The sequence below is a fragment of the Staurois parvus genome, unplaced genomic scaffold (genome assembly GCF_062004578.1).
Source record: "Staurois parvus isolate SC_StPar_1 unplaced genomic scaffold, SC_StPar_1.0 ptg000429l, whole genome shotgun sequence".
Lineage (NCBI taxonomy): Eukaryota > Metazoa > Chordata > Amphibia > Anura > Ranidae > Staurois > Staurois parvus.
Window position 1 is genome coordinate 1472935 of NW_028318225.1, and position 24547 is coordinate 1497481.

The 24547-nt window shown below is 40.6% G+C and overlaps 1 protein-coding gene across 1 annotated transcript in view; it reads right to left on the reverse strand.

Annotated features, from left to right (window-relative positions):
* The window catches only part of ELP2 (elongator acetyltransferase complex subunit 2), a 199041-nt gene that overhangs the window by 20384 nt on the left and 154110 nt on the right, over nt 1-24547 (reverse strand). Inside the window, exons 14-18 of the mRNA XM_089687543.1 lie at nt 12410-12479; nt 8908-9000; nt 5405-5462; nt 2638-2710; nt 2237-2432 (exon numbers count right to left, since the gene is read on the reverse strand). Of these exons, the coding sequence (XP_089543669.1) occupies nt 2237-2432; nt 2638-2710; nt 5405-5462; nt 8908-9000; nt 12410-12479 (490 nt within the window). The remainder of the gene's footprint in view (nt 1-2236; nt 2433-2637; nt 2711-5404; nt 5463-8907; nt 9001-12409; nt 12480-24547) is intronic.

Below are 24547 nucleotides of genomic sequence, written 5' to 3' on the forward strand. Positions count from 1 at the left end.
AATACTTGAAGTCAATATGAAAAATATTCACATCTCTTTTCCCATAAACTACAACCTTTCTATTGGTCCGGAAGTATTATGAGCAGTTAATTGATCAAAAAAAAGGAGAGAAGCAAGAGTTCATAAAGACAATTTTGCATATTTGCAGAACTCCTAGATCCTTCATGATTGACTCTCCTAGTTGTATACTCCCCTCAAATGTACAATGTGTGCATGTATTTAGCCCCCAAGTGCTAACTTTACATTTATTACCATTAAACCTTAGTTGCCACACAATTGCCCAATCAAACAGTTTAGTCAGGTCTATTTGTAAGTTGGAGACATCATTTAAGGGCTCTATTCCACTACAAAGCTTAGTGTCATTGGCAAAGACTAAAATGATACGTCTGATCTCAAACATAATATAATTTAAAAACCAGGTAAAAAGAAAGGGTCCCAACACTGAAAAATAAATGGGATCCTACTAAATATAAAAACAAACCATGCTGAGTTAATAAATAAAAACTAACTGTAAATTTTTAATTTTTAGCAGATAAAAACACAGCAAATGTTACAAAAGCCCATCTAAATTCCCACTAAATATAAAAACAACCCATGCTGAGTTAATAAATAAAAACTAACTGTAAATTTTTAATTGCGCCTTTTTGAGAAATGGTGAAAATTGAACGTATGCAAAAATGTATATATCCAAATTTCTCTAAAAATCTGAAGGTTTTAATTTTTTCACTTACAGCATTCAGAGCTTGGAAAAGCACATTTTACAAAATACCTGCTAAATTCCTACTAAATATAAAAGCTTAACTTGTGCTGCGTTAATAAATAACAAATATTTGTAAATTTTAAATTGTGCCTTTTTTGCGAAATGGTGAAAATCGAACATATGTAAACATTTCTCTAAAAATCTGGAGGTTTTCATTTCTCCCTTACAGATTTGAGAGTTTGTAAAAGACCCCCCAAACCATATATTTTCTGAAAGCACATGACCAGTAGAATAAAAAGAAGGTTCTACTGATTTTTAAGACCACACAACATTTGCGGAAATGTTTATCACATCACTGCTTTCACAAAAAAAAAAAAAATCCCTATTTGCACTCATAAACACAGCATAACTTACAAAACTCTTGCTAAATTCCTAAGGCCTCATTAACATGGGGTATACTGAAGCACCCATGGAGGGCCATGTTTACTTGCACAGAGATGCACAGGTGTTCTGTGTATCCCTGTGCAGGCAGTCCTATTCATGTCTGTGCGGGTGTGGGTGCATAGCCCCAAACACAGTCAGTGTGAGTTTAGGGACACACTAAAATAGTTTACCATGTGCCAGGTATGAACGAACAGAGTGATCACTACTGATCCTTTTGTTCATTGAAGAATGAAAAGGGTTTGGTAAGTACTAAGCACATGTTTAGGAGCCCCCCGCTTTCCATCCTGATCGCAATCTGCCACTGACAGATCTCCAGGGTCCCAGGCAGCAGCTGCAGCTGGCAGGAGAGGTGGAGAAAAAGCCATCTAGAAGAGCTGCCGGGGGGGCTGGCACCGGAGAGCGATGAGTAGGAGGGGATGCTGTTGGGAGGTCCCGGCGAGGGGGTTGCTTATGGAGGGGGTCCCAGCAGGAGGGGGAACATAGTAAAAAAAAAAAAAGATTTTGTGTGCAATTGCCGGTGGGAGAGGCAGCAGAAGGAAGCCAGCAATTGCATTGAATCCATGGAGATCAGAGCTGGTGGGGGGGGGGGGGCTGATGCTGGGGGATCAGTGCTGAAGACAGGGGACAGTGGGGGGATGGGGGTCAGCGAGGGGAGGAAGCAGCAGGTGACAGGTAGAGAGGCTGTGGTATCGGCAGGGGGTGTGTCATTTTAGGTGAAGAGCTATTGTTTTGTTCATCAGAGTCTTCTGAACATTTCTACTACAAGTTCATGGTCACTGGAGTGACCATGAGCTTATAGCAAGGGAGGAATGTAGATCCGTAGAGCGTATGGACCTGGCCTGCTGGAAGCAGCGCTGTAGGTCCGTACGTCGTACAGACCTGGCACTGAAAGGATAAAAGACTTTAATTCTAATTTTGAGTTACACCAAAACGAACAAAAAGGTCTTTACATCAGCTTTTGTATAGCTCTGTAGACAGATGACACATTTAATAATCACTATGTGTACATCTGAAATTTAAACCATTTACCTTATTTTTCTGGTCAGACATCCAATTAACAAGAGAGCATACAAGCACACATCTGTTACTCACCTGACTGCATCGGAATTCCCTCCTCCTGCTTCCTCCACAGGGACCAGTTTCTATCTCTGGAAACTGCTAATAGGAATTTGTCATCAGGAGAAAATGCCATCTGAGTAACAGTCAGGTTATGAAAAGACAAGCTCTGGATCTGCTTCCAGCTTGTGGTACTCCACAAAATAATTGCTGCATGTTCTCTTTTGGAAGCCTAAACAGGGGGGAAGAAAATGGAAAATTGGGTCAACCAATAACAAACCTGACACAAAAGATACAGCAAGGTTTTTTACCAAACATATCAGCAAAAAACATGATAAAATACTATATTTTAAAAACAAATATTCCAGCTACACCATACCGAGCTGATATACCAGAGGGGTTAACCATTTATACAATTTTCTTGTTGACACTATTACCTTACAAGCAGAGGCAACAATTGTTCCTACACTATTGCAAGCCAAAGAGAAGATTTCATATCCATGCCCATACCTGCAAATGAAAAAGGAAGGTAAATAAAAGATTTAAAAACATTCACTTTAGATTTTTCAAAAAAGACAAAATTAATGGCATTTATTCCCATCAGCACCTCATGCCCTGTAAAATTAGTGGCTAAAACTACTTAAAGGTCTACGACAAAAACGTACTACTCTGCACCATGTGAGGGACACTAGGGCTACATGCAATCACTGCAATTTCCAAGGTTCACAAATGTTGGATAATTATTTATTCTTCTTCTTCCTGTCATCTAAGAGTTACAGCTAACTCTTGTACTGCAAAAAGAACAGGCATTTCACAATACATAAGAGATCCAAGCACAAATCAGATTTTTACTTGTAAACTGTCATGACAATCAGAATCCTAAGTATACTTGCCATGTTTTTCAAAAGATTTTAGTTTGAACTGCTAAAGCAGGCTGAATTTTCAGATTTGATAATGGAAATGTTCACTAACGACCAACAGAAATGTTTTTTTTTTTTAAAGAAATATTAAACACCAGAATCATTCTGTTCAACAGGCAATTAAAATTTTTAAAGTATTTGCTACTGATGAAACTGTAAATCATTGACCCAAAACTGTACATGCCACAGCAATAACTCATTAAAGAGGTGCTCCAGTCATTTATGAAAATTGAATGTCAACCGATACAAAAACTGCTGCGGCTGACTTTTAATAATCAGACACTCAGCTGTTCCAAGATCCAGCACTGTGCTCACCCAGGTCGTTTTCTTCACAGGTATTTACTCCCTGGCAGCGGCATCTTAACTTTGGGCACCTGGCTGTGACAGCTTGTGGCTTCATAGCCGGTTGCCCACTGCTCATGTACGAGCCGCGCTGCGCATTGTGAATAGTCCTGCAGTCTTCTGGGACCTGTAATGTGTCCCAGAAGACTGGGGGAGGGAGAAGACCTTACGTTCGGATACACTTTGACAGGTTCTTCTCCCTCCTTGCATCTCAGATGTATTCTGAGAAAGCTACATCGTCTGTGTCTTGCTGGAAAACCTCATCTGCAAACTGAAAAATCTTGCAGTTCTCGCAGGAAAGACATTTTTTCTTCCCCATCAGAATATGTGCATTGTCACATGTTCCAAAAGGCATATCAAAAGTTTAAGAAAGTAAAAGGGAGATGGACTAATCCACCCTCATGGAAAATGGCCACCATCAGAAGAATGTGGTGGAAAAGACAAAAAAAGGTATGCAAAGAACTAATTAGAACAAATTAGTATGTGCTTGAATAGCCTAATGATGGTCATCCAAGCAGTTATGTGCCAACTAGCTAAAGTCTACACCAGGAGTAGGCAACCTTAAAGAGATGGAGATTTGCCTGAACAATATTGGAGAAGTCAAAGAACGAAAACCATGGGTTTAAATCAGGTGGTGAGGAGGCAACATATCGCTTCCTCACACACAAATACACTCAGATCGCTTTTCACAGGAGGAGTGCCTGCTGTACTTGTGAATGAGCTCTTAGTTGCATTCAACAATGGCACCCTTAGGTGGGGGTGGTAAAACCCTGCCATTGAGTCACCATTTTACCACCCCAATCCCTACCCCCTTTAGCTGCTGAGGCAGCAGCCAAAGGTGTACACATGCAGCCTTATAGTGGGCTCTGAAAGCAGCCTTATAGGGGGCTCAGGGATCATTTACATTTGTGGTTTGGGGGAGATGCAGTAAAACCCCATAGTTGAGATTTTGTTTTTAACCACACACCCTTAACCACTATTGTAGCATCCGGGGTTGCAATGGTGACCCCGCCCATGCTCCAGGGGGCCCATGTTGCCTCCCTGTCATGATCTGCTTTATACTTGGACAGTTGGTGCAGCATATACAGGAACCAATCCTCTCCATTTTCCTCCGGCAACCGCTGAAAGCAGCTTCTCCTCCTCTCCCTGCTGCTGGCATTCAGTGGCTGCAGGAGGAAAAGGTTCATTACGCTATTCAAAAAAAAAATAAATTCAAAATTCACAACCATTTCATTTCATTGTGGCCCGAGACCGGTTATCAAATCACTGAAGTGGCCCTCACACATCAAAAGGTTGAGCATCCCTGGCTTAAGGTAAGTGAAAACTACAACTTAGAAAGTTTTTTTTTTTTAACCCAGAAAATCAGAGAAAGGGTGGGATTAGGGTTAATTTTAACCTGGAATTAGGCTTTAACAAGCTCTACAGCTCTACAGACATTGTTTCGGAATACAAAGCAAAAAGCAGCAATATATACATATTTGCAATCAATCACAGCATTTAGTGCAGTAAATATGTTACAGCTAACTCCCTTCCATAAACTACTGTGTATTATTGAGTAAAGGTCTATATTGTAAAGCTGTAGGATCAAATTAGCCATAAATGAAACATCCATGCTGACATACACTCAATTAGTTTGGTTTACTAATTTAATTTAAAGAAACTTCCATAAGATAAAAGAAATAGGGAAAAACAAAATTTAAAAGGTGTAATTTATGAGATTAATGTATACCAAATAAACGGTTAAATTAAAGACTCTTTATTACATGCCAAGTACAGGGCATAGCAAATAAATCAGTGCCCTTTGCTTATAAATTACCACAAATAAGATTAATAAGTACATCTGCTGGCGCAAATCAAATACATTTAGGAGGCAAAAGAATAGTAAATACAAATATGCTGGAAAAAAGTTGCAAGTGTGTAGAGCTCAAGTAAGAGAACTTACAACTTTTGAACTTCAGGCCACAGTGTGTTCTGCAACAAATGATCTTCAGTTGGAGGTTCTATAAATAAAAAGATTTACAAAGCAAGCAATCCAGCTTTACATCGTGCATTTCTAATTATTCACAGTAATAAAGACAGAAGACTTTACTCAGGCAAGGAGTTCCCTCACCAAATTAGTTTTGTATAGCTTAGACATATGATTTAGATCATTAGCTTGCTGCACGGAGAAATCTGCTGAAATCAACACTGACCACAATGTAAAATATAGTTCTACCATTTCTGCTTCATTGCACAAATCTCCTACTGCATGTGTTCTTCTTGTACTCCCACCCCTACTTCTTTGAAACCAGGATTACAATGCACTGCCTTGATGATGGGTACGAGTGTAAAAAAGCTATATGCATCTATGGGTATTTTGATTATAAATCGTTCAATAAATTTAGGCTGTATCCACACTGTGGATGCACCAGGAGCACAAATGAATGATTTACATGTTCCCACCCATTTTTCTTAAATTATGAATAGACCTTTTTTTTTTTAAACCATTTTGTTGAATTTATTTAAACTATAAATCCAGATTGGTGGATCTGTGTTATTAGATATTAAAGGTAATGAACCATCTGTATGTTTTACATGCAAAATTTGTCATTAAACCAGTCAGCTAATCTGCAAGTCTGATCAACGAATACAGTGGATATAGAAAATAATCACCCACCCCTTTAAAATAATCATATCTTGTGGCTTTGCAGCCTGGGATGAAGACAGACACTGTTTGCACTGTATTTACCCAGTGCAACATATAACATCCAAGTGAAAAATATAACACCAACATGTCAGAAATTTTTTTTAAAAAAACCCTCAAAAACAAAATTACTGAGTTAGAAAAAGGGTCAGGATCAGTATTTTGTTGAACCACCTTTTACTTTAATTACAGCCTTTAGTCTGTTGGGATATATATCTACTAACCTTGCACATCTAGACCATTTGTAGACTGCAGTCTTCAAGTCATTCCACAGATTTTCAATGGGTTTTAAGGCTGGGCTCTGACTAGGCCATGCAAGGACATTCACCTTTTTCTCCTTCAACCAATGTGTGCTAATTTTTGCTGTGTGCTTTGGGTCATTGTCATAATTGAAGTTAAACCACCTTCCCATTGACAACTTTCTGGCAGAGGGCAACACATTTTCCTCAAGAATTTTACAGTAATTTGCCCCATCTATTTGTCCTTCTATCCTGACAAGTGCTCCAGTCCCTGCTGCAGAGAAACATCCCCATAACAGGATATTACCACCTCCAAGCTTTACTGTAGGAATGGTGATATTTGGATGGTCAGCTGTATTGGATTTCCATCAGTGTTAGTGTTGAGGCCAAATAATTCAATTTTAGTCTCATCTGACCAGAACACCTTTTTTCCATGCGGCCTCAGAATCTTCAAGGTGCATTTTGGCAAAGCTCAGTGGTGTCTGCATGTGGCCTTTTTCGAGGAGTGGCTTTTTTTTTTTTGCAACCCTCCACTACAAGCCACATTTGTGGAGAATTTGTGATAATGTTGTCACATTCATACAATGATCACTCTTTGTCTTAAATTCCTGCAACTGCTTCAGAGTGGCGGTAGTCTCTCTGACCAGTTTCTTCCTGGCTCTTTCACCCAATTTGGAGAGACGTCCTGATCCAGGGAGGGTCTGTGTTGTACCAAATACTTTCCACTTCTTAATAATAGACTTCACTGTGCTTCTAGGAATTGATAAAGCCTTTGAACTTTTTTTGTATCCATCTCCTAACTTGTGCCTATCCACAACTTTATCCCTGAGATTTTTGACAGTGCCTTTCTGCCCATAGTTGATTGTTTGCTTCATTTGCACTTCCAGGGACTGCAATACTCCAGGAAAGCTAATTTCATGCTGAGCTGAACAAAATGACCACAGCTGATCACAGTGGAAAGTCAAATGGTGTTGTGTGCCATTGAAAAGGTGATTAGCTACACTTGATTGAGTTTAAAAGTCATTTTTAGGATCTTATTTCCAACTCTGTGATTCTGTTTTTGAATTTTATTTGTTTTTCCTGATATGTTTGTGTTTTATCGTTCACTTGGGCATTATAAGTTGCACCGAGTAAATACAGCTGAATAAAACAAAAACCGTGTCTCTCTTCATTTCAATCTGCAAAACAAAAATGTGATTCATTTAAAGGGGTGATTATTTTCAATACCCATTGCACATGTTCCCACAAAGAAGGTATAGGAACAATGATGTGTTTCCAAACAGAGTGTACAAAACTCAACATATCCTGCACTCTGCATGTAGCAGTACACCCTGGTAACAGCAATTTGGCCCAGGTCTTGGAATTCTAATCTCCTCATATGGTTTAACGAGAACATCCCACAGGTCTTTCTGGGAGCAGACCTTTACACATATGTGACAGACAAGAGCTACAGCACTGTCTACATGATTAAAGGAGCAGCTGCACTGAAGGAACCATCTGACGTTTATGCCTTTCCTGGAATCAGCTGGCACCTAGGTGTCTGCTTTGTGCTCAGCTATTACACTTTGTACCAATACCAGAACACTGGTACTTGTAGTTCTAGGACTGTGAATGTAGAACTACATTCACAGTGTTCAGCTAAAGGGAAGCTGTTCTCTTTAGTTTAACTGTGTGCTGTGCTTTTGGCCCTATGCTTGTCCATTTTGTCACTGAGAGGCCCACTCAAACCTCAGGCAACCCCTCACATTCCCAGCTCAACAGTCAGACTCAGAAAAAGTTATTAAACCTAAGTAAGGTTGGCATTTATCCATTTTTCATAGATAAACCTGCAAACTAATAGTAATTTAAAGTGTTACTAAACCCAGGACCCTGCATTAACTCTATCTGGTCTCCCACAATACACAGAACATGGAAATGCAATTATTTTAGTAAATATAAACTGCTAAATACTTTTTTCATCAGTAGTTAGAGCAGTCTTGTGACTTCTATCGGTGTCCAGCTGAGAACTGGTTAAAGCTTGTAGGAGTTCTCTCTATGAGGATGCAGAACCCCTGACCTCTGTCTACGCAGTGCTGATTGGCAATCACTCTCCAAAGAAAAAAAAACTCCATAGCAATACACACGAAACTGAGCATGTGCAGCATTTCCACACAATATATGTTATCAGGAGATAAAAGGGGTGCACTGGAGGAAGAATGCAGAGGATCAACCTCTTAGGTTCCACAGTGAATATAACAAGCATGCTTTACTGCATATACAGACTGATTTTACTGTTGTGGGTTTAATAACACCAAGTCTAAATATTAAAATACTTAATTCCATACACATTTGACTGATTCTCAGGAGGAATAATAATCTAACACTTTACCAAAAATAACAGTAGAAATTTAATACAAATTTAGATAATTAAAAAAAATTAAAGTGAGCAAGTCCGGAGTGAAATATAATATTTGGTAACATTTATATTTACAAATAACATACTTGATTATCTATTTAAAAAAAAGGAAAAGCTTGTTAACTTACCTTTCAGGACAAAGGGCTGAAAATAAGGCTGAGAATACTGATCAGAAACGCTACTAAATGTGTCTTCTTGAACTGTAGGTCCACTTAATTCCCCTATTAAAAAGTAAAAGCAACGTATTACAATTATCAATGAAAGAAATAATTGTCACTTGAAATTACATTGTCTGACATTTAAATGATATGTATTTACAGATCTACAACTTATAATAAGAAAAGATGCCCAGAGTACCACAAGTTCTCTAAACTTTATCTACTTTCAGAAAGGCCATCTCTAATGGCCACCTTGGACAGAGCTATAGGTTAAGGTATGAAGCACTGACTGCTCTGACTCATTCATGTGTGTGTAAATTTCAGCTTTAGTTATTGAGTTCAGTTGAAAAAATAATTAATTTGGACTTACCTGTAAATTCCATATCTTGGAGTGCAGTACAGGACACAGACCTTTTCATTCATATACCTTGGGTTATAGGCATGTACTGTGCCTTTAGGTGTTTGGACACAAACGTTTGAGGACATGAACTCCCTCTTCCAAAGCGCCTCCCCTATATATCTACTCCAATCCATGAATCGTCAGTTTTGTAGCAAGCAATGCATGGTAAACCAAGGAAAGGAAGGAAGGGGAGGGTGATCTGTGACCTGTATTGTACTTCAAGATACAGAATTTTACAGGCAAGTCAAAATTCCTTTTTTCTTTCTCGCACAGTACAGGATACGGGCAACATATTCCTACACCATGGGCCTTCCCAAGCAATAAATTGAAGGGTGGGCAACAACCAGGCAAATGAAACTGTGCCAACAAGTTCAAAAGCAACAGGAGTCAAAAGACCCAAGCTCAGAAAGCTGCTGTGAAAATATTATGGCCATAACCTGCATCTGCATAAGATTTGACATCTCCTGATAAAACTTTAAGAAAGTATCAACAGAAGACCAGGGGGCAGCCTAAGAATTGTGACACAGATTTGGAAAATTTTGCTTTTGTCATGTAGGCCACATGTTGTGCGTCTAGAGGACAGGATGCAAACACTGGTGTTAAAACTAGGTCATTCTCCGATGCAAAGGACACATCATCAGTCTGAGGTTGAGTGCTGCACAAGCCTTCAGCAGAATGAATGTTCACCTGCGATTTCAAAGAATTCCAAAAACAAGAAGCCTTTGTAATAGATTAGACATTAGTAAGACAAGCTGCATGTTGCACATCTGTGTGGGTGACTGAATCAGAGGGCTGGAGCGAAGTCCGGAACAGCTCAGAGTTTCCGCAAGGCCTGTAGCGAAACCCCTGTTTCCTGTTGGCTCTTTAAATCATTACAACTGGTTATATGCAGCCAGCTTTAGGTGACTGGGCACTGGCAATAAAGAAAGGCTGCAGGAATATCTCCCTATGTAACCCCTCCCTCTCCCAGCTAGCCTGTTTTGTAGCAAGCAATAGGGAGATCCTAAGAACAGAGGGGAGGGTCCTGTGTACTGTACTCCAGAAAACATTTTTTACTGGCAAGTCACAAATACTATGCTTCCTGATACTATACAATACAGGACATAAACTTCATTAAATCATTATGACTGGGATATCCATAAGCATTCCAACTGAGGGGTGGGCAACACAGCAAACAATGTCAACAGGCAATTAGTTTTTCCATGTGCACCCGCTCCCATGAGACAGAAATTTGTCATTGCTAAGTGAGGCTCTTACCCTACGGGGTACTCACAAAATGGATATGAACTGAAGGGGGTTCAGAGTGTCTATTATGAAAGAACTGAAATAACCCAGGAGCTAACCAAGCTCCTATGGCTGTGTCTATGAAGTATTAAGAAACAGGTGAGACAGCAAATGATCAGTTTGTGTTGGAAAATTGTGTCCAGAAGTGCACAGTTAGGAGTCTTATAAGCACTACATCACTAGCCAAAGAGGAGATTCCGATAGTGAAGTGGAAAATGTGTAAAGATCAAAATTTAATTGTGTAAATCTTAGTATAACGTTACCTACAAGACCGAATAAAGCAAGGCAAAGATACATATGGAAAAAAAAAACAAAGTGTGTAGATTTTCCCATAACCTGTGCTTGTATGACTAGCATTGTAGTATGTCATGTAGAATAAAATGATATGATGCAATATGCACCACAGATTCAAACAAAGATCCCAACAGACAGGTTGTGACATTTCAGGGAAACCCTGTCTTTACCATGTTGCTGGTCCCATTTAGAGTCCAGTCTTCGGCTATCATGGTGGACATATCACCCCAGGGGGCTTCAAGGGTTGGGTGCCATAGCAATGGACCACAGCCCTGGACCTGTATAGCACTTGCAGCTAACTGCAGATTTTACACCACATGCCAAGGTAAGAGCTTAATGCCTGTAGCAAACACTACAGGCTGGGCTTCTGCCACTGAGCACAGGTATGGTTCCCAAAGTATACACCAAGAGCAAGCATTCCAGAAACTGATATTGAGCCATAAGCTCACTTATGGCAGAGAAAAGGCTCATCCCAGAAATATGACAAAGTGTATTCGCCAAGCCATTCAGGCATTAGTAATGCTGAGGGACAAAGTTTCAGCTGACTATGGACAGAGGGAACAGTAAGTATGGAGCTAAGGCTCCAGGCCATATGCTTAGTTCATACAATAATGGTCTGAGAGTTCCATAGATACAGTTGAGGGCTGCTTGGCGGGCTCTGCCAGGGCAAAGAGCCTTAAGGAGGGCTTCTAACCTTTTATTTACTGGATTTCTGAACACTGGGTAAACTGTAATATACAGTTAGGAAATATACAATTATTTTTAAATAAGTTCATGATAAAAGTAGAGCTATAGACTCTCAATAAAAAAGTCTTTGCTGCAGCACTTGGAAACTCCCCTGTAAAGTCTCACAAATACAGACCAAAAGGTGGAAGACTTTACCAGGTCCAGTCACCTGCATGCATTCTAATGCTTTGTCTTGTTTGGAGTGGTCCAACATAAGCAATATTTTATGTTCCTAAATGTCCTAAAGATGACTACTGATGTATACTCATCATTCTTACCTACAAAGTCTCACAGAAACTAAATTATGTGAATAAACCTGAAAATGTGAGATGTTGCAGTTAAAAAGCAAATAAAATTCCATAATGAAAGCCATTTGTTTTGGTTATCCAATGCATTTGCTTTTATAAAATCTGATTTAATGATATAAATAACAATGCCAACAGATGAGGAAAGCATTAGTAATGTGCCTTAATTGATTTATATAGCTCTGTTAATATTATTATTCAGAATGCAAAATTGTTATGCACGAGCAAAGCTCATAATGTTAATGACATATGCACAGAAAAAAGAATGGCTATAACAATGCACGAGGGGGCTAAACGCAATCATTGTGACTGTTCCCAATTATCACCACTGCTTCCTGTCCTTCAAATTAACTCCATCTGGGAAAAGAAGAATAAAATCTACAATGCACACTTTTATTGTCATGAAAAGATTGGCTTCTAAAGTACATGCACTCACCCCCCAAGAGCAAAACATCAATCCTACCTTGAAAGACTGCTTTATTCGACAAACCCAGAGCAGGCACAGTAGCACCTTCGGGAAGATTGGTGTCTTCCTGCAATAGGAAAGCAGCATAAAATCAATAAAATGTATGAAAAAATCCACATGGAATAAAATGTACAGGCTTTTTCTACAATGTCAGCTAAAAGTATTGAATCCACAGTATGTAGATGTTACAGTTATCACTAAATACAAACAAGGTAGTTCTATGAATGATTAAATAAATCACAAAATTGTGAAATATTAAATATGTGAATTGGGCCTCTAGCACACAGGTGGTGAGAGGCATAAACAATGCTAGGCGTAAAAATCTGAGCAGCTTCCGGCACCCAGGGAGCTGCAGGTGCTGCTTATAGCCTGCCACACAAATGGCAATGCCTGTACATGGACATATGCTTGTAAATGCTGAGGCTTGTTTGCATATGTACAGTTTACAATGTATTTCCAAAACGAGTAAATGCATGAAGCATGTGTTCATAAGACCTTATATAATTTGCAAGCTGTTTTTGTAAAAATTCTAAAATACAAGTAAATATTTAAAGGTTTAGGAAGCTTGGATATTTGGAATAAATTGTATTGCTGTTTATGTAAGCACCAGCTGATTTCTTTTCTAGCAATCAAAAAGAAGAAAATTGTAAATTAAGTTACATTTGGCCTAAAATGGCTGATAACAGAACAGAAATCAGTAACTCACAAATATACAGCAAAAGTCCATCTAAACTAATTGTACAACAATCCCAGTGTAAGCCTCACCTTCCTATAAACTAGTTGTACAACAATCCCAGTGTAAGCCTCGCCTTCCTAGAAACTAGTTGTACAACAATCCCAGTGTAAGCCTCACCTTCCTATAAACTAGTTGTACAACAATCCCAGTGTAAGCCTCGCCTTCCTAGAAACTAGTTGTACAACAAACCCAGCGTAAGCCTCGCCTTCCTAGAAACTAGTTGTATACAACAATCCCAGCGTAAGCCTCGCCTTCCTATAGACTAGTTGTACAACAATCCCAGCGTAAGCCTCGCCTTCCTATAGACTAGTTGTACAACAATCCCAGCGTAAGCCTCGCCTTCCTATAAACTAGTTGTACAACAATCCCAGCGTAAGCCTCGCCCTCCTATAAACTAGTTGTACAACAATCCCAGCGTAAGCCTCGCCCTCCTATAAACTAGTTGTACAACAATCCCAGCGTAAGCCTCGCCCTCCTATAAACTAATTGTACAACAATCCCAGCGTAAGCCTCGCCTTCCTATAAACTAGTTGTACAACAATCCCAGCGTAAGCCTCGCCCTCCTATAAACTAATTGTACAACAATCCCAGCGTAAGCCTCGCCTTCCTATAAACTAGTTGTACAACAATCCCAGCGTAAGCCTCGCCCTCCTATAAACTAGTTGTACAACAATCCCAGCGTAAGCCTCGCCCTCCTATAAACTAATTGTACAACAATCCCAGCGTAAGCCTCGCCCTCCTATAAACTAATTGTACAACAATCCCAGCGTAAGACTCGCCTTCCTATAAACTAGTTGTACAACAATCCCAGCGTAAGCCTCGCCTTCCTATAGACTAGTCGTACAACAATCCCAGCGTAAGCCTCGCCTTCCTATAAACTAGTTGTACAACAATCCCAGCGTAAGCCTCGCCTTCCTATAAACTAGTTGTACAACAATCCCAGCGTAAGCCTCGCCTTCCTATAAACTAGTTGTACAACAATCCCAGTGTAAGCCTCTCCTTCCTATAAACTAGTTGTACAACAATCCCAGCGTAAGCCTCGCCTTCCTATAGACTAGTTGTACAACAATCCCAGCGTAAGCCTCGCCTTCCTATAAACTAGTTGTACAACAATCCCAGCGTAAGCCTCGCCTTCCTATAAACTAGTTGTACAACAATCCCAGCGTAAGCCTCGCCTTCCTATAAACGTTGACTCTTGTATGCATTCACCACTAAGCAAATATTTCGGGCCCATTAAAACTTTTGTGCATTTAACCTTACGTTTACTCAACGAACAAAGCCAATTGTGGTGCCAGTGTGTTTTGAATGCCAGCATTTCACAACACACCGCCTGGGGAATCCAGTAGAGCATTAACATTCTTTTTCTTGCAGTAGTTCCCTTTAAAACTGTGCCAGTTTGGGTAACATTACCGACATGTGAAACAAGTTCAGGTACATCTTACTTAGACCATTTAGGAACCTATTGCTATAACAGTGATAGATTCTTAGAGAATTACCACCAGAATTTAATCTCCCTGCAAGTTAAGAACATATTGTGCTAGTATGCATCACATATCAAAATTAAGCCCTCCAGCGTCGCCCTGTCGCCCCTGCAGAGACTTCCATTGGTCTTCCCTAAGGGTTTGTGAGGTACGGCCGCTTCAATGTCCAAGCCATAATGACATCACTCCCATGGATGTACGCAGGAGTGACTGCCACGGCATAGAGCTTTGAAGGAACAGCACAGGTATGCAGTTCCTTCAGAGCACATGTGCCAATGACGTGCACGTTTATGAGATATTCTTTGTATCTAGCCAACGCTCAGAGTGGGGCAGGTCTGTGCTGGGAAGTGGTCATAAATGTATCGGATGGGAGATTCCCCACCCGAAAGCTAAATGTAAACAAAGGGGCCAGGATACTGGTGATGTCATCACCTAAATATGGCAATGCTCATGAGAAATGACAAGCTCACCAGACAGGCAGACCTGATGGGGAACTAATCCACCTGTTAGGTGGGTGCAGCCTGATAGGGAACCAAGACTAGTTCCCGATCAGGTCTGCCTAGCTTTTGATTTACAGTGGATAGAAGTGGATGGATTTGAAAGCTACTATTGGACTGCGGTGTGCTGTCAATCAAAAGTAAAGTGGATTTGACGGGGAACTAATTTCTGAGTTCTCCCTCAGGCTCCGCCACCCCACTACAAAACTCCTCAGAGGGGGGCTGAGGTTTTTTTTTCTTTAAATAAAGGAAACCTGTACGGAGAAAAATAAATTACCATTACTGGTAAAAAGAAACCCAAAACGTATTTTTTCAGCTGTCGTGCTGACTTTATTACAACTTTTCTCAATGCATACTTATTATGGTTATAGCAATGACTCAGAAAGCAGCATTATAGCGACAGCAAGGCAGCCAGCATTTTCAGAAGGAGATCGGGAATGGCAAGCTGACATAACACAAACAAAAAAAACATAACTATGGCAGGAACTCAAAATTCTGAGCTTTTAGTCTTAAAAGCAATGGAGTGCCATTTACTTGATTACATTAAGGAGATGTGCCATCACTTTATTCATTTTTTTGTATGTCTGTAATCTTATTTGACACTCAGGAAAAGAACACTTGCAGTTGCTTTACTCTTTACTGGACAAAAACAATATAGTGATGTCACTCTGCAGGGAATTTTATTGCTTTATTTATTAGCAAGCCAATTTAATTGTCATGGGATAATGATATTATGAGGTATCGTACAGTCCCGTGACATCAATTCTTTTAATGGCTACCTCCTGAACTCAGTATTCAACTTTTAATTTATTTAATCAAAATAAATGGAAACAATTTAGTGAAGTAAATGAAGCAGATGAGACTTGAAGGTCGCAGAAAAGTCAAATATGAAGGATGCTTAATGATTTCAATTTGAGAAGGTGATGTAGAGGAAACTAAGAGACAAGGACACCTATAACAGCTGGTTGACAATACAGTTGTAACTCCAGGTTTTAGTAGAACCAAATTTAGAAAAAAAATGTAATTTGGCTTCGGAAAAAAAGAAGAAATGATCATAATCCAACATGTAAAAAAAAATAAATAAAAAACCTCATGTCAATATGCATTAAAGTGTTACTAAACCCACAACAGTAAAATCAGTCTGTATATGCAGTAAAGCATGCTTGTTATACTCACTGTGGAACCTAAGGGGTTAATCCTCTGCATTGTGTAAAAAGGATGTTTCTGTTCCTCCCCTTCTTCTACTGTCCCCAGTCCATCTGCTGATAGAACAGAACTTTGGGGGCAAGCTGAACATGCTCAGTTTGGTGTGTATTGCCAGAGAGTTTTTTTTTTCCCTGGGAGAGTGCATGTGATTAGCACAGGGCCAATCAGCACTGTCCAGATAGAAGTCAGGGGTTATGCAGCCTCATAGGACAATATGGGGAGAATTAAAATTTCTCCTACAAGCTTTAACCAGTGCTGTTTAGCAGTTTATATTTGCTAAAATAATTCCATTTCCATGTTCTGTGTAGTGTGGGAGACTAGATATAATGAATGCAGAGTCAAGGGTTTATTAACACTTTAAATGAAACACAGATGGTCAGAATCCATCCTTGTACCAAAATAGAAAAATGTTTTATCTTTTATAATGTTGCAGCATATTGTGACGTGTTGTGCTGCGTGTAAGGCTTGGTTCACACCTATGTAGTTTGCTTTTGATCTGTTTCTGCAGTGCATTTAACGCTTTTTTCTGCATGCGTGTTTTTGATGCATTTGTCACATTTTTTGATGCGTTTTGCACTTTTTTAATGCAGATTTTAGGCCAATTTGTTGTTGGGCAGGATAAAAAAAAGCAAAACGCACTACGTGCTTTTCTGCAGTGTCTCCATTAAAGTCTATTGAACAAAAAACACACAGTTTTGCATTTAAAAAAAAAAAAAAAAAGTATCTGACCCTTTCCAAAAACGCAGTCGTTAAAAAAAAAAAAAAAAAAAAGCATAGATGTGAACGTGTCCCACAGGAAATGGACTGTACTGCATTTCTGCAAAAAGCATAAAAAATGCATAGGTGTGAACCAGGCCTAAATGCCAGCAGGGTGTTAGTGAGAACCGGGCCCAGGTGCAATTTTACTTCTTATCACACTTGGCCTCCATCAAGCGATGCTGCCAAGTTACATGGTATGAATATGAGCCCTGAATGAAGTGATTTGGAGCATGTCAACCTCAAAATGAATATCTATAAGCAAAGGCCGAGCTTTCTCAAGCTTTGTCCAGTGATCTTTATCTGATATTCCTCCTATTGCTGAATACCATTGTGATGGTCCCTACAGCACTCCCGAGCTTCAATCTTCCCTTATGCTTATCATATGAATAAGAAACAGCTGTCAACACTAATCGGCTATATAGAGGAACACTTCTGACAGTTTTATAGAATATTACTTACAGTAATAAAAGAAATCTGTTTATGACAGGGCATTTTTCTAAGACAAAAATTGCCCTCAACACAGAAACTATATATCAAAGCTTATGTTGCGAATCTTCCAGAAAACTTACAGCAATATGTTCTACTTTATTATTGTTTTAATTACTTTTAATTCTTCTATGGTATGTCAAGTATGAAAAGATCACACTTGTATCTATAATAGAGCTCTGATCTCAACGACTAGGATCCTATAGATATACATAGCTTCCTTTTAAAAGACTAATCATTTTTAAAATACACATTACAGGAATATAAAAGAGCTATTGGAATCTGGCACTTAAAGTGGAGCACCACTCAAAAGGGGAATTTCCACTTTAAGGCTTTGTCCCCCGCTCTCCATTAAGGATTGGCACCTTTGGGATACCCGAATTTGACAGGTACTCGCTCCCACTTCCACTGCTATCGCCTAGGCAATCGGAAGTGGAAGTTGTTCCTCCCCTCCTCCCTCCCCGTAGTCTTCTGGGACACGTGATAGGTCCCAGAAGACCACGGGGCCATTCACAAAGCTCAGTGCTTCTCGCACATGGGCAGCGGGCACCCAGCTGTGAAGCTGCAAGCTGTCACAGCCGGGTGCCCACGCTGAAGATGCCGTCACCAGGGAGAGAAGACAGCTGGTGAAACCAGCAGTGGTGAGAACACCGCTGGACCGAGGGACAGTTAAGAGTCTGTATTTTAAGAGTCAGCAACTACAGTTTTTATAGCTGCTGACTTTTATTTATTTATTTATTTTTTTTAAGGTGGAACTCCGCTTCATACCAATGTGCCCTTGACGCCCATCAAATGGATCCTTAATTTTAGTAGAGCAGGGTAAATCCTAAAATTTTCATATTCAAATATTACATTTTTTTTAAGTTACTATTACCCATTATTACGATTATTATTTGCATTAGCATTAAAGAGTATTTACTAAAAAATTATCATATATTAAATATTTGTAGGTTGAGCATTCTGAAACTTCAAGGACTGGTTAATGCGTTGAAGATTTAGGGGACCCCTGATCTGGGTCACCTGCTCTTCGCACCTATTCACAACACACAAGTAGAAGCAGTCAAAATGAGAGCAGACACTGCTTAACTGTCCTACTAGAATGTAGGGTGATCTGCAATTAAACGTCATGGGAACATCCTGTATTAAAGTTAAATCTTTAAAAATATACATTTTAATTGCAATAAAAAAAAAAAGTTTTAGTCTATAAATTTACCAAAAATTATAAATACATTAAAAATAAAGCTCACGGGGGCATGCGCGGCATCCCAAGATGGCAGAAATGTGAAGGGTGAGCTCTGCCAATCCTCAGCCTGCAAAGACCTTCCCACACCCTTCTGTTGCAGTCACAGACCTGGGAGTGCTCTACCCGGGTCAGGACGCCCTCAGGCACACTCATGGGTAAAATTGGACGCCACCTCCTCTGGATCCGAGGCCTTCCATGCTGGATCGCTTTTTTACTAAGCCAGCATCTCCGGCCTCAAGTAGTTGCGGAGGCCCGAGTGAGTGCTCCGGAGAGTCCACTGAAATGGTGGGGAAATACACAGACGCCACTGCTGCCTTGCTTCCTACTCCGGTGGTCCCCTCTGGGACGGTGGATATCCTGGTGGACAAAATGCAGGTATTTTTACACAATGTAGATATATTATAAACTCTAGATATCCCTACGAAAAGTATCACTCTCACCCTTGAAAGTGTAAACAAAATACAAATAATATCTTTTCGATACTCCCTCAACCAACCCCACCAGTGCAAAACATATACCAGCAAATGTCCACATAAAAGTCCACAAACTAAAGTGCTTTTCAGTAAGTAGTGCTTTTCAAACGTTGAGGACTACTCCACTTTGCTGAATTTCAATCCAGGACCTCAAATCAGGATACCTCAAAAAAATATAAACTCAATATAGTGTATTATCATTATAACATAAAACACTCGTGAAAACTAAAAGTGACTCCTCCTGGACTCCCACCCGTGATAAAACGGCACTCCAAAATGTGATAAAGTGCAACACTCCACACCAGTGTTACCATCCAAATGAACTAAATACCATTACCCTCTCATAAAACCATGCATCCAAATGAGATAGTGCCATCTCTCTTGTGATATAAATACTATTACCCTCTTCCAATGCAGACCAAGCAAAACTCCTTCAAGGTAGTCCAAAGTTTTCCCCTCTTCAGAAGCCTCTATTTGCTTCCAATCCACCTTCCCCGTTCCTCAAAAAGGGGGCAGATAATACAAGACTCAATGAGGTAAATTTAAAAGGATTTCACAAATCGGAATTCACAAGTCGGAAGTGACGAAACGCGTCAAGGACATAAGGACGTACAATACAATTTCAAACCGGAAGGAGCGGCACGGCCATCTTGAACACTGGAATTCAACTATATGGACTGTGGGAGAGGATGGACGTTGGCGTTTTCTATGTAAGCAACAAATAAATTTGTGAAATCCTTTTAAATTTACCTCATTGAGTCTTGTATTATCTGCCCCCTTTTTGAGGAACGGGGAAGGTGGATTGGAAGCAAATAGAGGCTTCTGAAGAGGGGAAAACTTTGGACTACCTTGAAGGAGTTTTGCTTGGTCTGCATTGGAAGAGGGTAATAGTATTTATATCACAAGAGAGATGGCACTATCTCATTTGGATGCATGGTTTTATGAGAGGGTAATGGTATTTAGTTCATTTGGATGGTAACACTGGTGTGGAGTGTTGCACTTTATCACATTTTGGAGTGCCGTTTTATCACGGGTGGGAGTCCAGGAGGAGTCACTTTTAGTTTTCACGAGTGTTTTATGTTATAATGATAATACACTATATTGAGTTTATATTTTTTTGAGGTATCCTGATTTGAGGTCCTGGATTGAAATTCAGCAAAGTGGAGTAGTCCTCAACGTTTGAAAAGCACTACTTACTGAAAAGCACTTTAGTTTGTGGACTTTTATGTGGACATTTGCTGGTATATGTTTTGCACTGGTGGGGTTGGTTGAGGGAGTATCGAAAAGATATTATTTGTATTTTTACACAATATCACCTGCACGATCTCTGCTGAAATTGGGAAATTGGCCCAGGAGCTTAGGGGGGAGATTACCCAATTGGGAGACTGCACAGACCACCTTGAATCAAAGTTTGATGAATTGGTGCAATATGTGCATCTCCTGGAAGAGGATAATGCGAATCTGAAACATTCCGTGACTCAGTTGCAGCTCCAGCAGGAAGACCTGGAAAACGGAGTGCTGCCAGAATATTTGCGTCCGTGGTATTTCTGAAACGGTCCCTGACTCCCAACTTCCAACGTTACTTGCGGTCTCTGTTTAACACTCTGGCCCCCAAAGTCCCAGATGTTGATTGGCGCATGGATCGGGCCCATAGATCGTTAGGCCCGAAGCCTCCTGAGAGTACTAGGCCCAGATGTTATCATTCGTTTTCGCTACTTTGACAGCAAAGAAGCCTTGCTTGCCTCTACCCACAAGAAGTCCTCCCTGGAATTTAAAGGGGACACACTTCAGATTTTCAGTGATCTATCCCCCATTACTTTGGTGAAGAGACGTGTCTTGAAACCGGTTACCACACATCTCCAGCAACACTGTATCACTTGCCAGTGGGGTTTCCTTTTAAGCTTGTTGTCTCCAAAGATAATGCCCAAGTCCTACTCTGTGATCTACATGAAGCAGACTCCTTCTTTAAACAGTTGGGACACTGTGTCTTGTTGGAATGTATGTACGAGGGATCTCCATTTGTACTTTTGAATCTGTATGCACCCAACTCTGGTCAGCAGATATTTCTCTCTCAAACTCTAGACAAGTTATGTTTGATATCTACTCCATGTATGATTGTTGAGGGGGGGATTTTAATATAGTTATGTCTCCCCATATGGATAGAAAGATGCTCTTTGCCCCTACTCCGTCGAAAAGGCTATGCTCCTCCTCGACGGCTTTCCGCAAAATGATTCAGGAGCATAGTCTCTTTGACGCCTGGGGGGTCAAACATCCTCTCCATAGGCAATTCATGTTTTATTCTACTCCACATCACGTGTACGCTCGATTGGATAATTTTTTTGTCACCGCCCCCCTGATACCCTTTTTGGTTTCTTTGGAGATCAACCCGTTGACTTGGTCAGACCATGCCTCACTGTCACATGACCTTCTCCCTAACTCCTGTGTCTGGCGCTTTAATGAGAGTTTTCTGCGATCGGAACACCTTCGAAAGGAGCTCTCTCTGGGTCTGGATGCTTACTTTCACTTCAATGTTGGCTCAGTATCTTCATCCTCAAGCCTCTGGGAGGCCATAAGGCCGTCATCCGAGGCCTCTGTATTTTCCATGGGCGCTTGTTTAAAGAAGGCCTCTGTTTGTGCCAGACAATCCCTTTCGCGCCAACTATGCTCAGCTGTTGGTTTATCGATTGCTAGATAAACCATCTATACCTCGGTTCCAGAAAGTTTCCCAATATGTGATCAAATTAGGGCTCTCTACCTGCATAAAACTGCTCAGTCTCTCGTCTGGGCTAGGCAAAAATTCTACGAGTTCTCTAATAAACCCCACCGTATGCTCGTGAATAGACTTAAATGTCAAATGTCCCCCTCTTTACCAGGTCATCTACTCCAGTCCTATAGCAAATCCACATATGACCCGCATGTTATGGCTACAATATTTGGGGAATACTATGAGAAGCTTTATAAAATTGCCTAGCCCCTGATATTCATCCTCCCCTTCAGATGACTGCTTTTGATGCCTTTTTTGACTCTTTACATTTGCCGTGTTTGTCACCCTCCGATGTTACAGCCTTGAATGCAGAAATTTCCATCAAAGAATTATTGGATGTTGTTAAACACCTTCCTAATCACAAGTCCCATGGACCGGACGGTCTCCCTTACTCATATTGCAAGTCCCTTATTAGCATTTTAGCCCCTCATCTTCTGACTTTGTTTCGGGATCTCCTGAAGGGGTCTCTCCCGCACAATGATTTTACGAGTGCATATATTTCTGTGATCCCCAAGCTGGATAAGGACCATTCCCTTCCAGATAATTATCGCTCCATAGCCTTATTAAACTCTAACTACAAGATTTTCATGAAAATACTAGCCAATAGATAGTCCAAATGTATCGCCAAGCTTATACACAGAGACCAGGTGAGCTTTGTCCTGGCTAGACACGCTGCAGATAACACCAGGAGGACCACTGACTTGATCGACCTTGTCAATAAGTCCCCGAATCCTACTCTCTTGTTGAGCTTGGATGCCCAAAAAGCATTTGACAGATTAAGTTGGCCGTACATGTTTCTATTCCTAGAGAGATTTGGGTTTAGCGGTCCGTTTGTGGCTGCTTTGAAAGCCCTTTACTTCACTCCCTCTTCCCAGGTCAAATTAGCGTCTTTCTTATCCCCTTCTCTTCGGATGTCCAATGGTACACGCCAGGGATGCCCTCTTTCCCCCTTGTTGTTTATCCTCTGTTTGGAACCCCTGGCTATAGCGGTCAGATCCAACCCAGATATCCATGGTATATGCACCCACAATAGTGACTTTAAGCTGTCTTTGTTCGCTGATGATATACTACTGGCACTAACGGAGCCCCACATTACTCTGCCTGTTTTACATCATACTCTACAGCTGGCGCCCTGTCAAGTTATATGGTTAACGTGTCTAAAAGTGAAGCATTACCACTCCACATACCCTCTGACATTTTATCTTCTCTTCAGGCAAATTATCCTTATCGCTGGTGCCCCCACTCCTTGAGGTACTTAGGTACCAACCTTACCTCCTCCTTCCACTCCCTTTATGAAGATAATTTCCCCCCCTTTTTCAAGCTATCTCTCAATACTTAAAATCTTGGGACAACCTTGCCATCTCCTTTCATAGCAGGATTAATGTGCTAAAAATGACCACACTTCCCAAGCTTCTGTATCTGTTTGAGACGCTTCCTGTACCTATTCCCATGTCCAAGCTTTGTTCCCTTCAGAAATCCTTCCTCCACTTTATCTGGCATAATAAATCTCACTGAATTGCCCATACAGTCCTTCTCTCACCTCAATCTAGGGGAGGTCTGGGGGCCCCAGACCTTGTGTTGTATTATTTGGCCACTCAGCTCCGTATTTTTGTCTTGCGGTCCTCTCAGCACCCCCGTAACAAATGGGCCAAGATTGAATGGCTGCAATGGAGTCCATTGCACCCTTCTTCTCTACTCTGGTCTATGACCAACATTGCAATCTCCCCTCACAAGCATCTCCTGCAAGGGCCTATGCAGTTTCTGTCGTCTATATGGAGGAGGTGTAGGGATACATTTGCCCTGTCTTCTCTTTGTTCATCTCTGGCCAATGTCATACTTAACTCTAGTCTCCCAGATAGTTTGTCCCTGGCCTGTATGAGTCCTTGGGCCAGAGCCAACCTATTTCAACTGTGACACTTGGTCTGCCCAGTGACCTGAGAGCTTAGACCCTTTTTTGAGATTCAAAAAGCTACTCATATGCCTCCTCCATCAGTATTATGTTTACCTACAAATACAACACTTCTTCTCTAAGATTCCCTCTCTGACCCTAGAGAAGCCTACTCTTTTTGAATGCATCTGCATTCAGGGTCTATACCAGCAGGGCCTAATTTCCTCTATCTATAAGTTGCTTCCAGATGCCTGTAACCTTTCTCCTGATACACACCTTTATATGCGCAAGTGGCCCCGAATCTTTCAACGTAATATTGCCTTAGATCAATGGAGCAGGATTTGGGAGGCTGCCTCTTGGTCTTGTATAAGTGTAGCATATAAACAAAACACATACAATTCTGATGCTTTGGTATAAGACTCCTGAGGATCTCCATGCTCACAATCGGAATGTTTGTCCTGTCTGCTGGCGATGTGGTGAGGAAACTGGCACTCTTTTCCACATTTTCTGGATTTGCCAACACATTGGACCTTTCTGGAGAGAGGTCCTTATCTTTTTGCAGCTACTTTTACAGGTCCATATCCCATCTGAGCCCATCCACT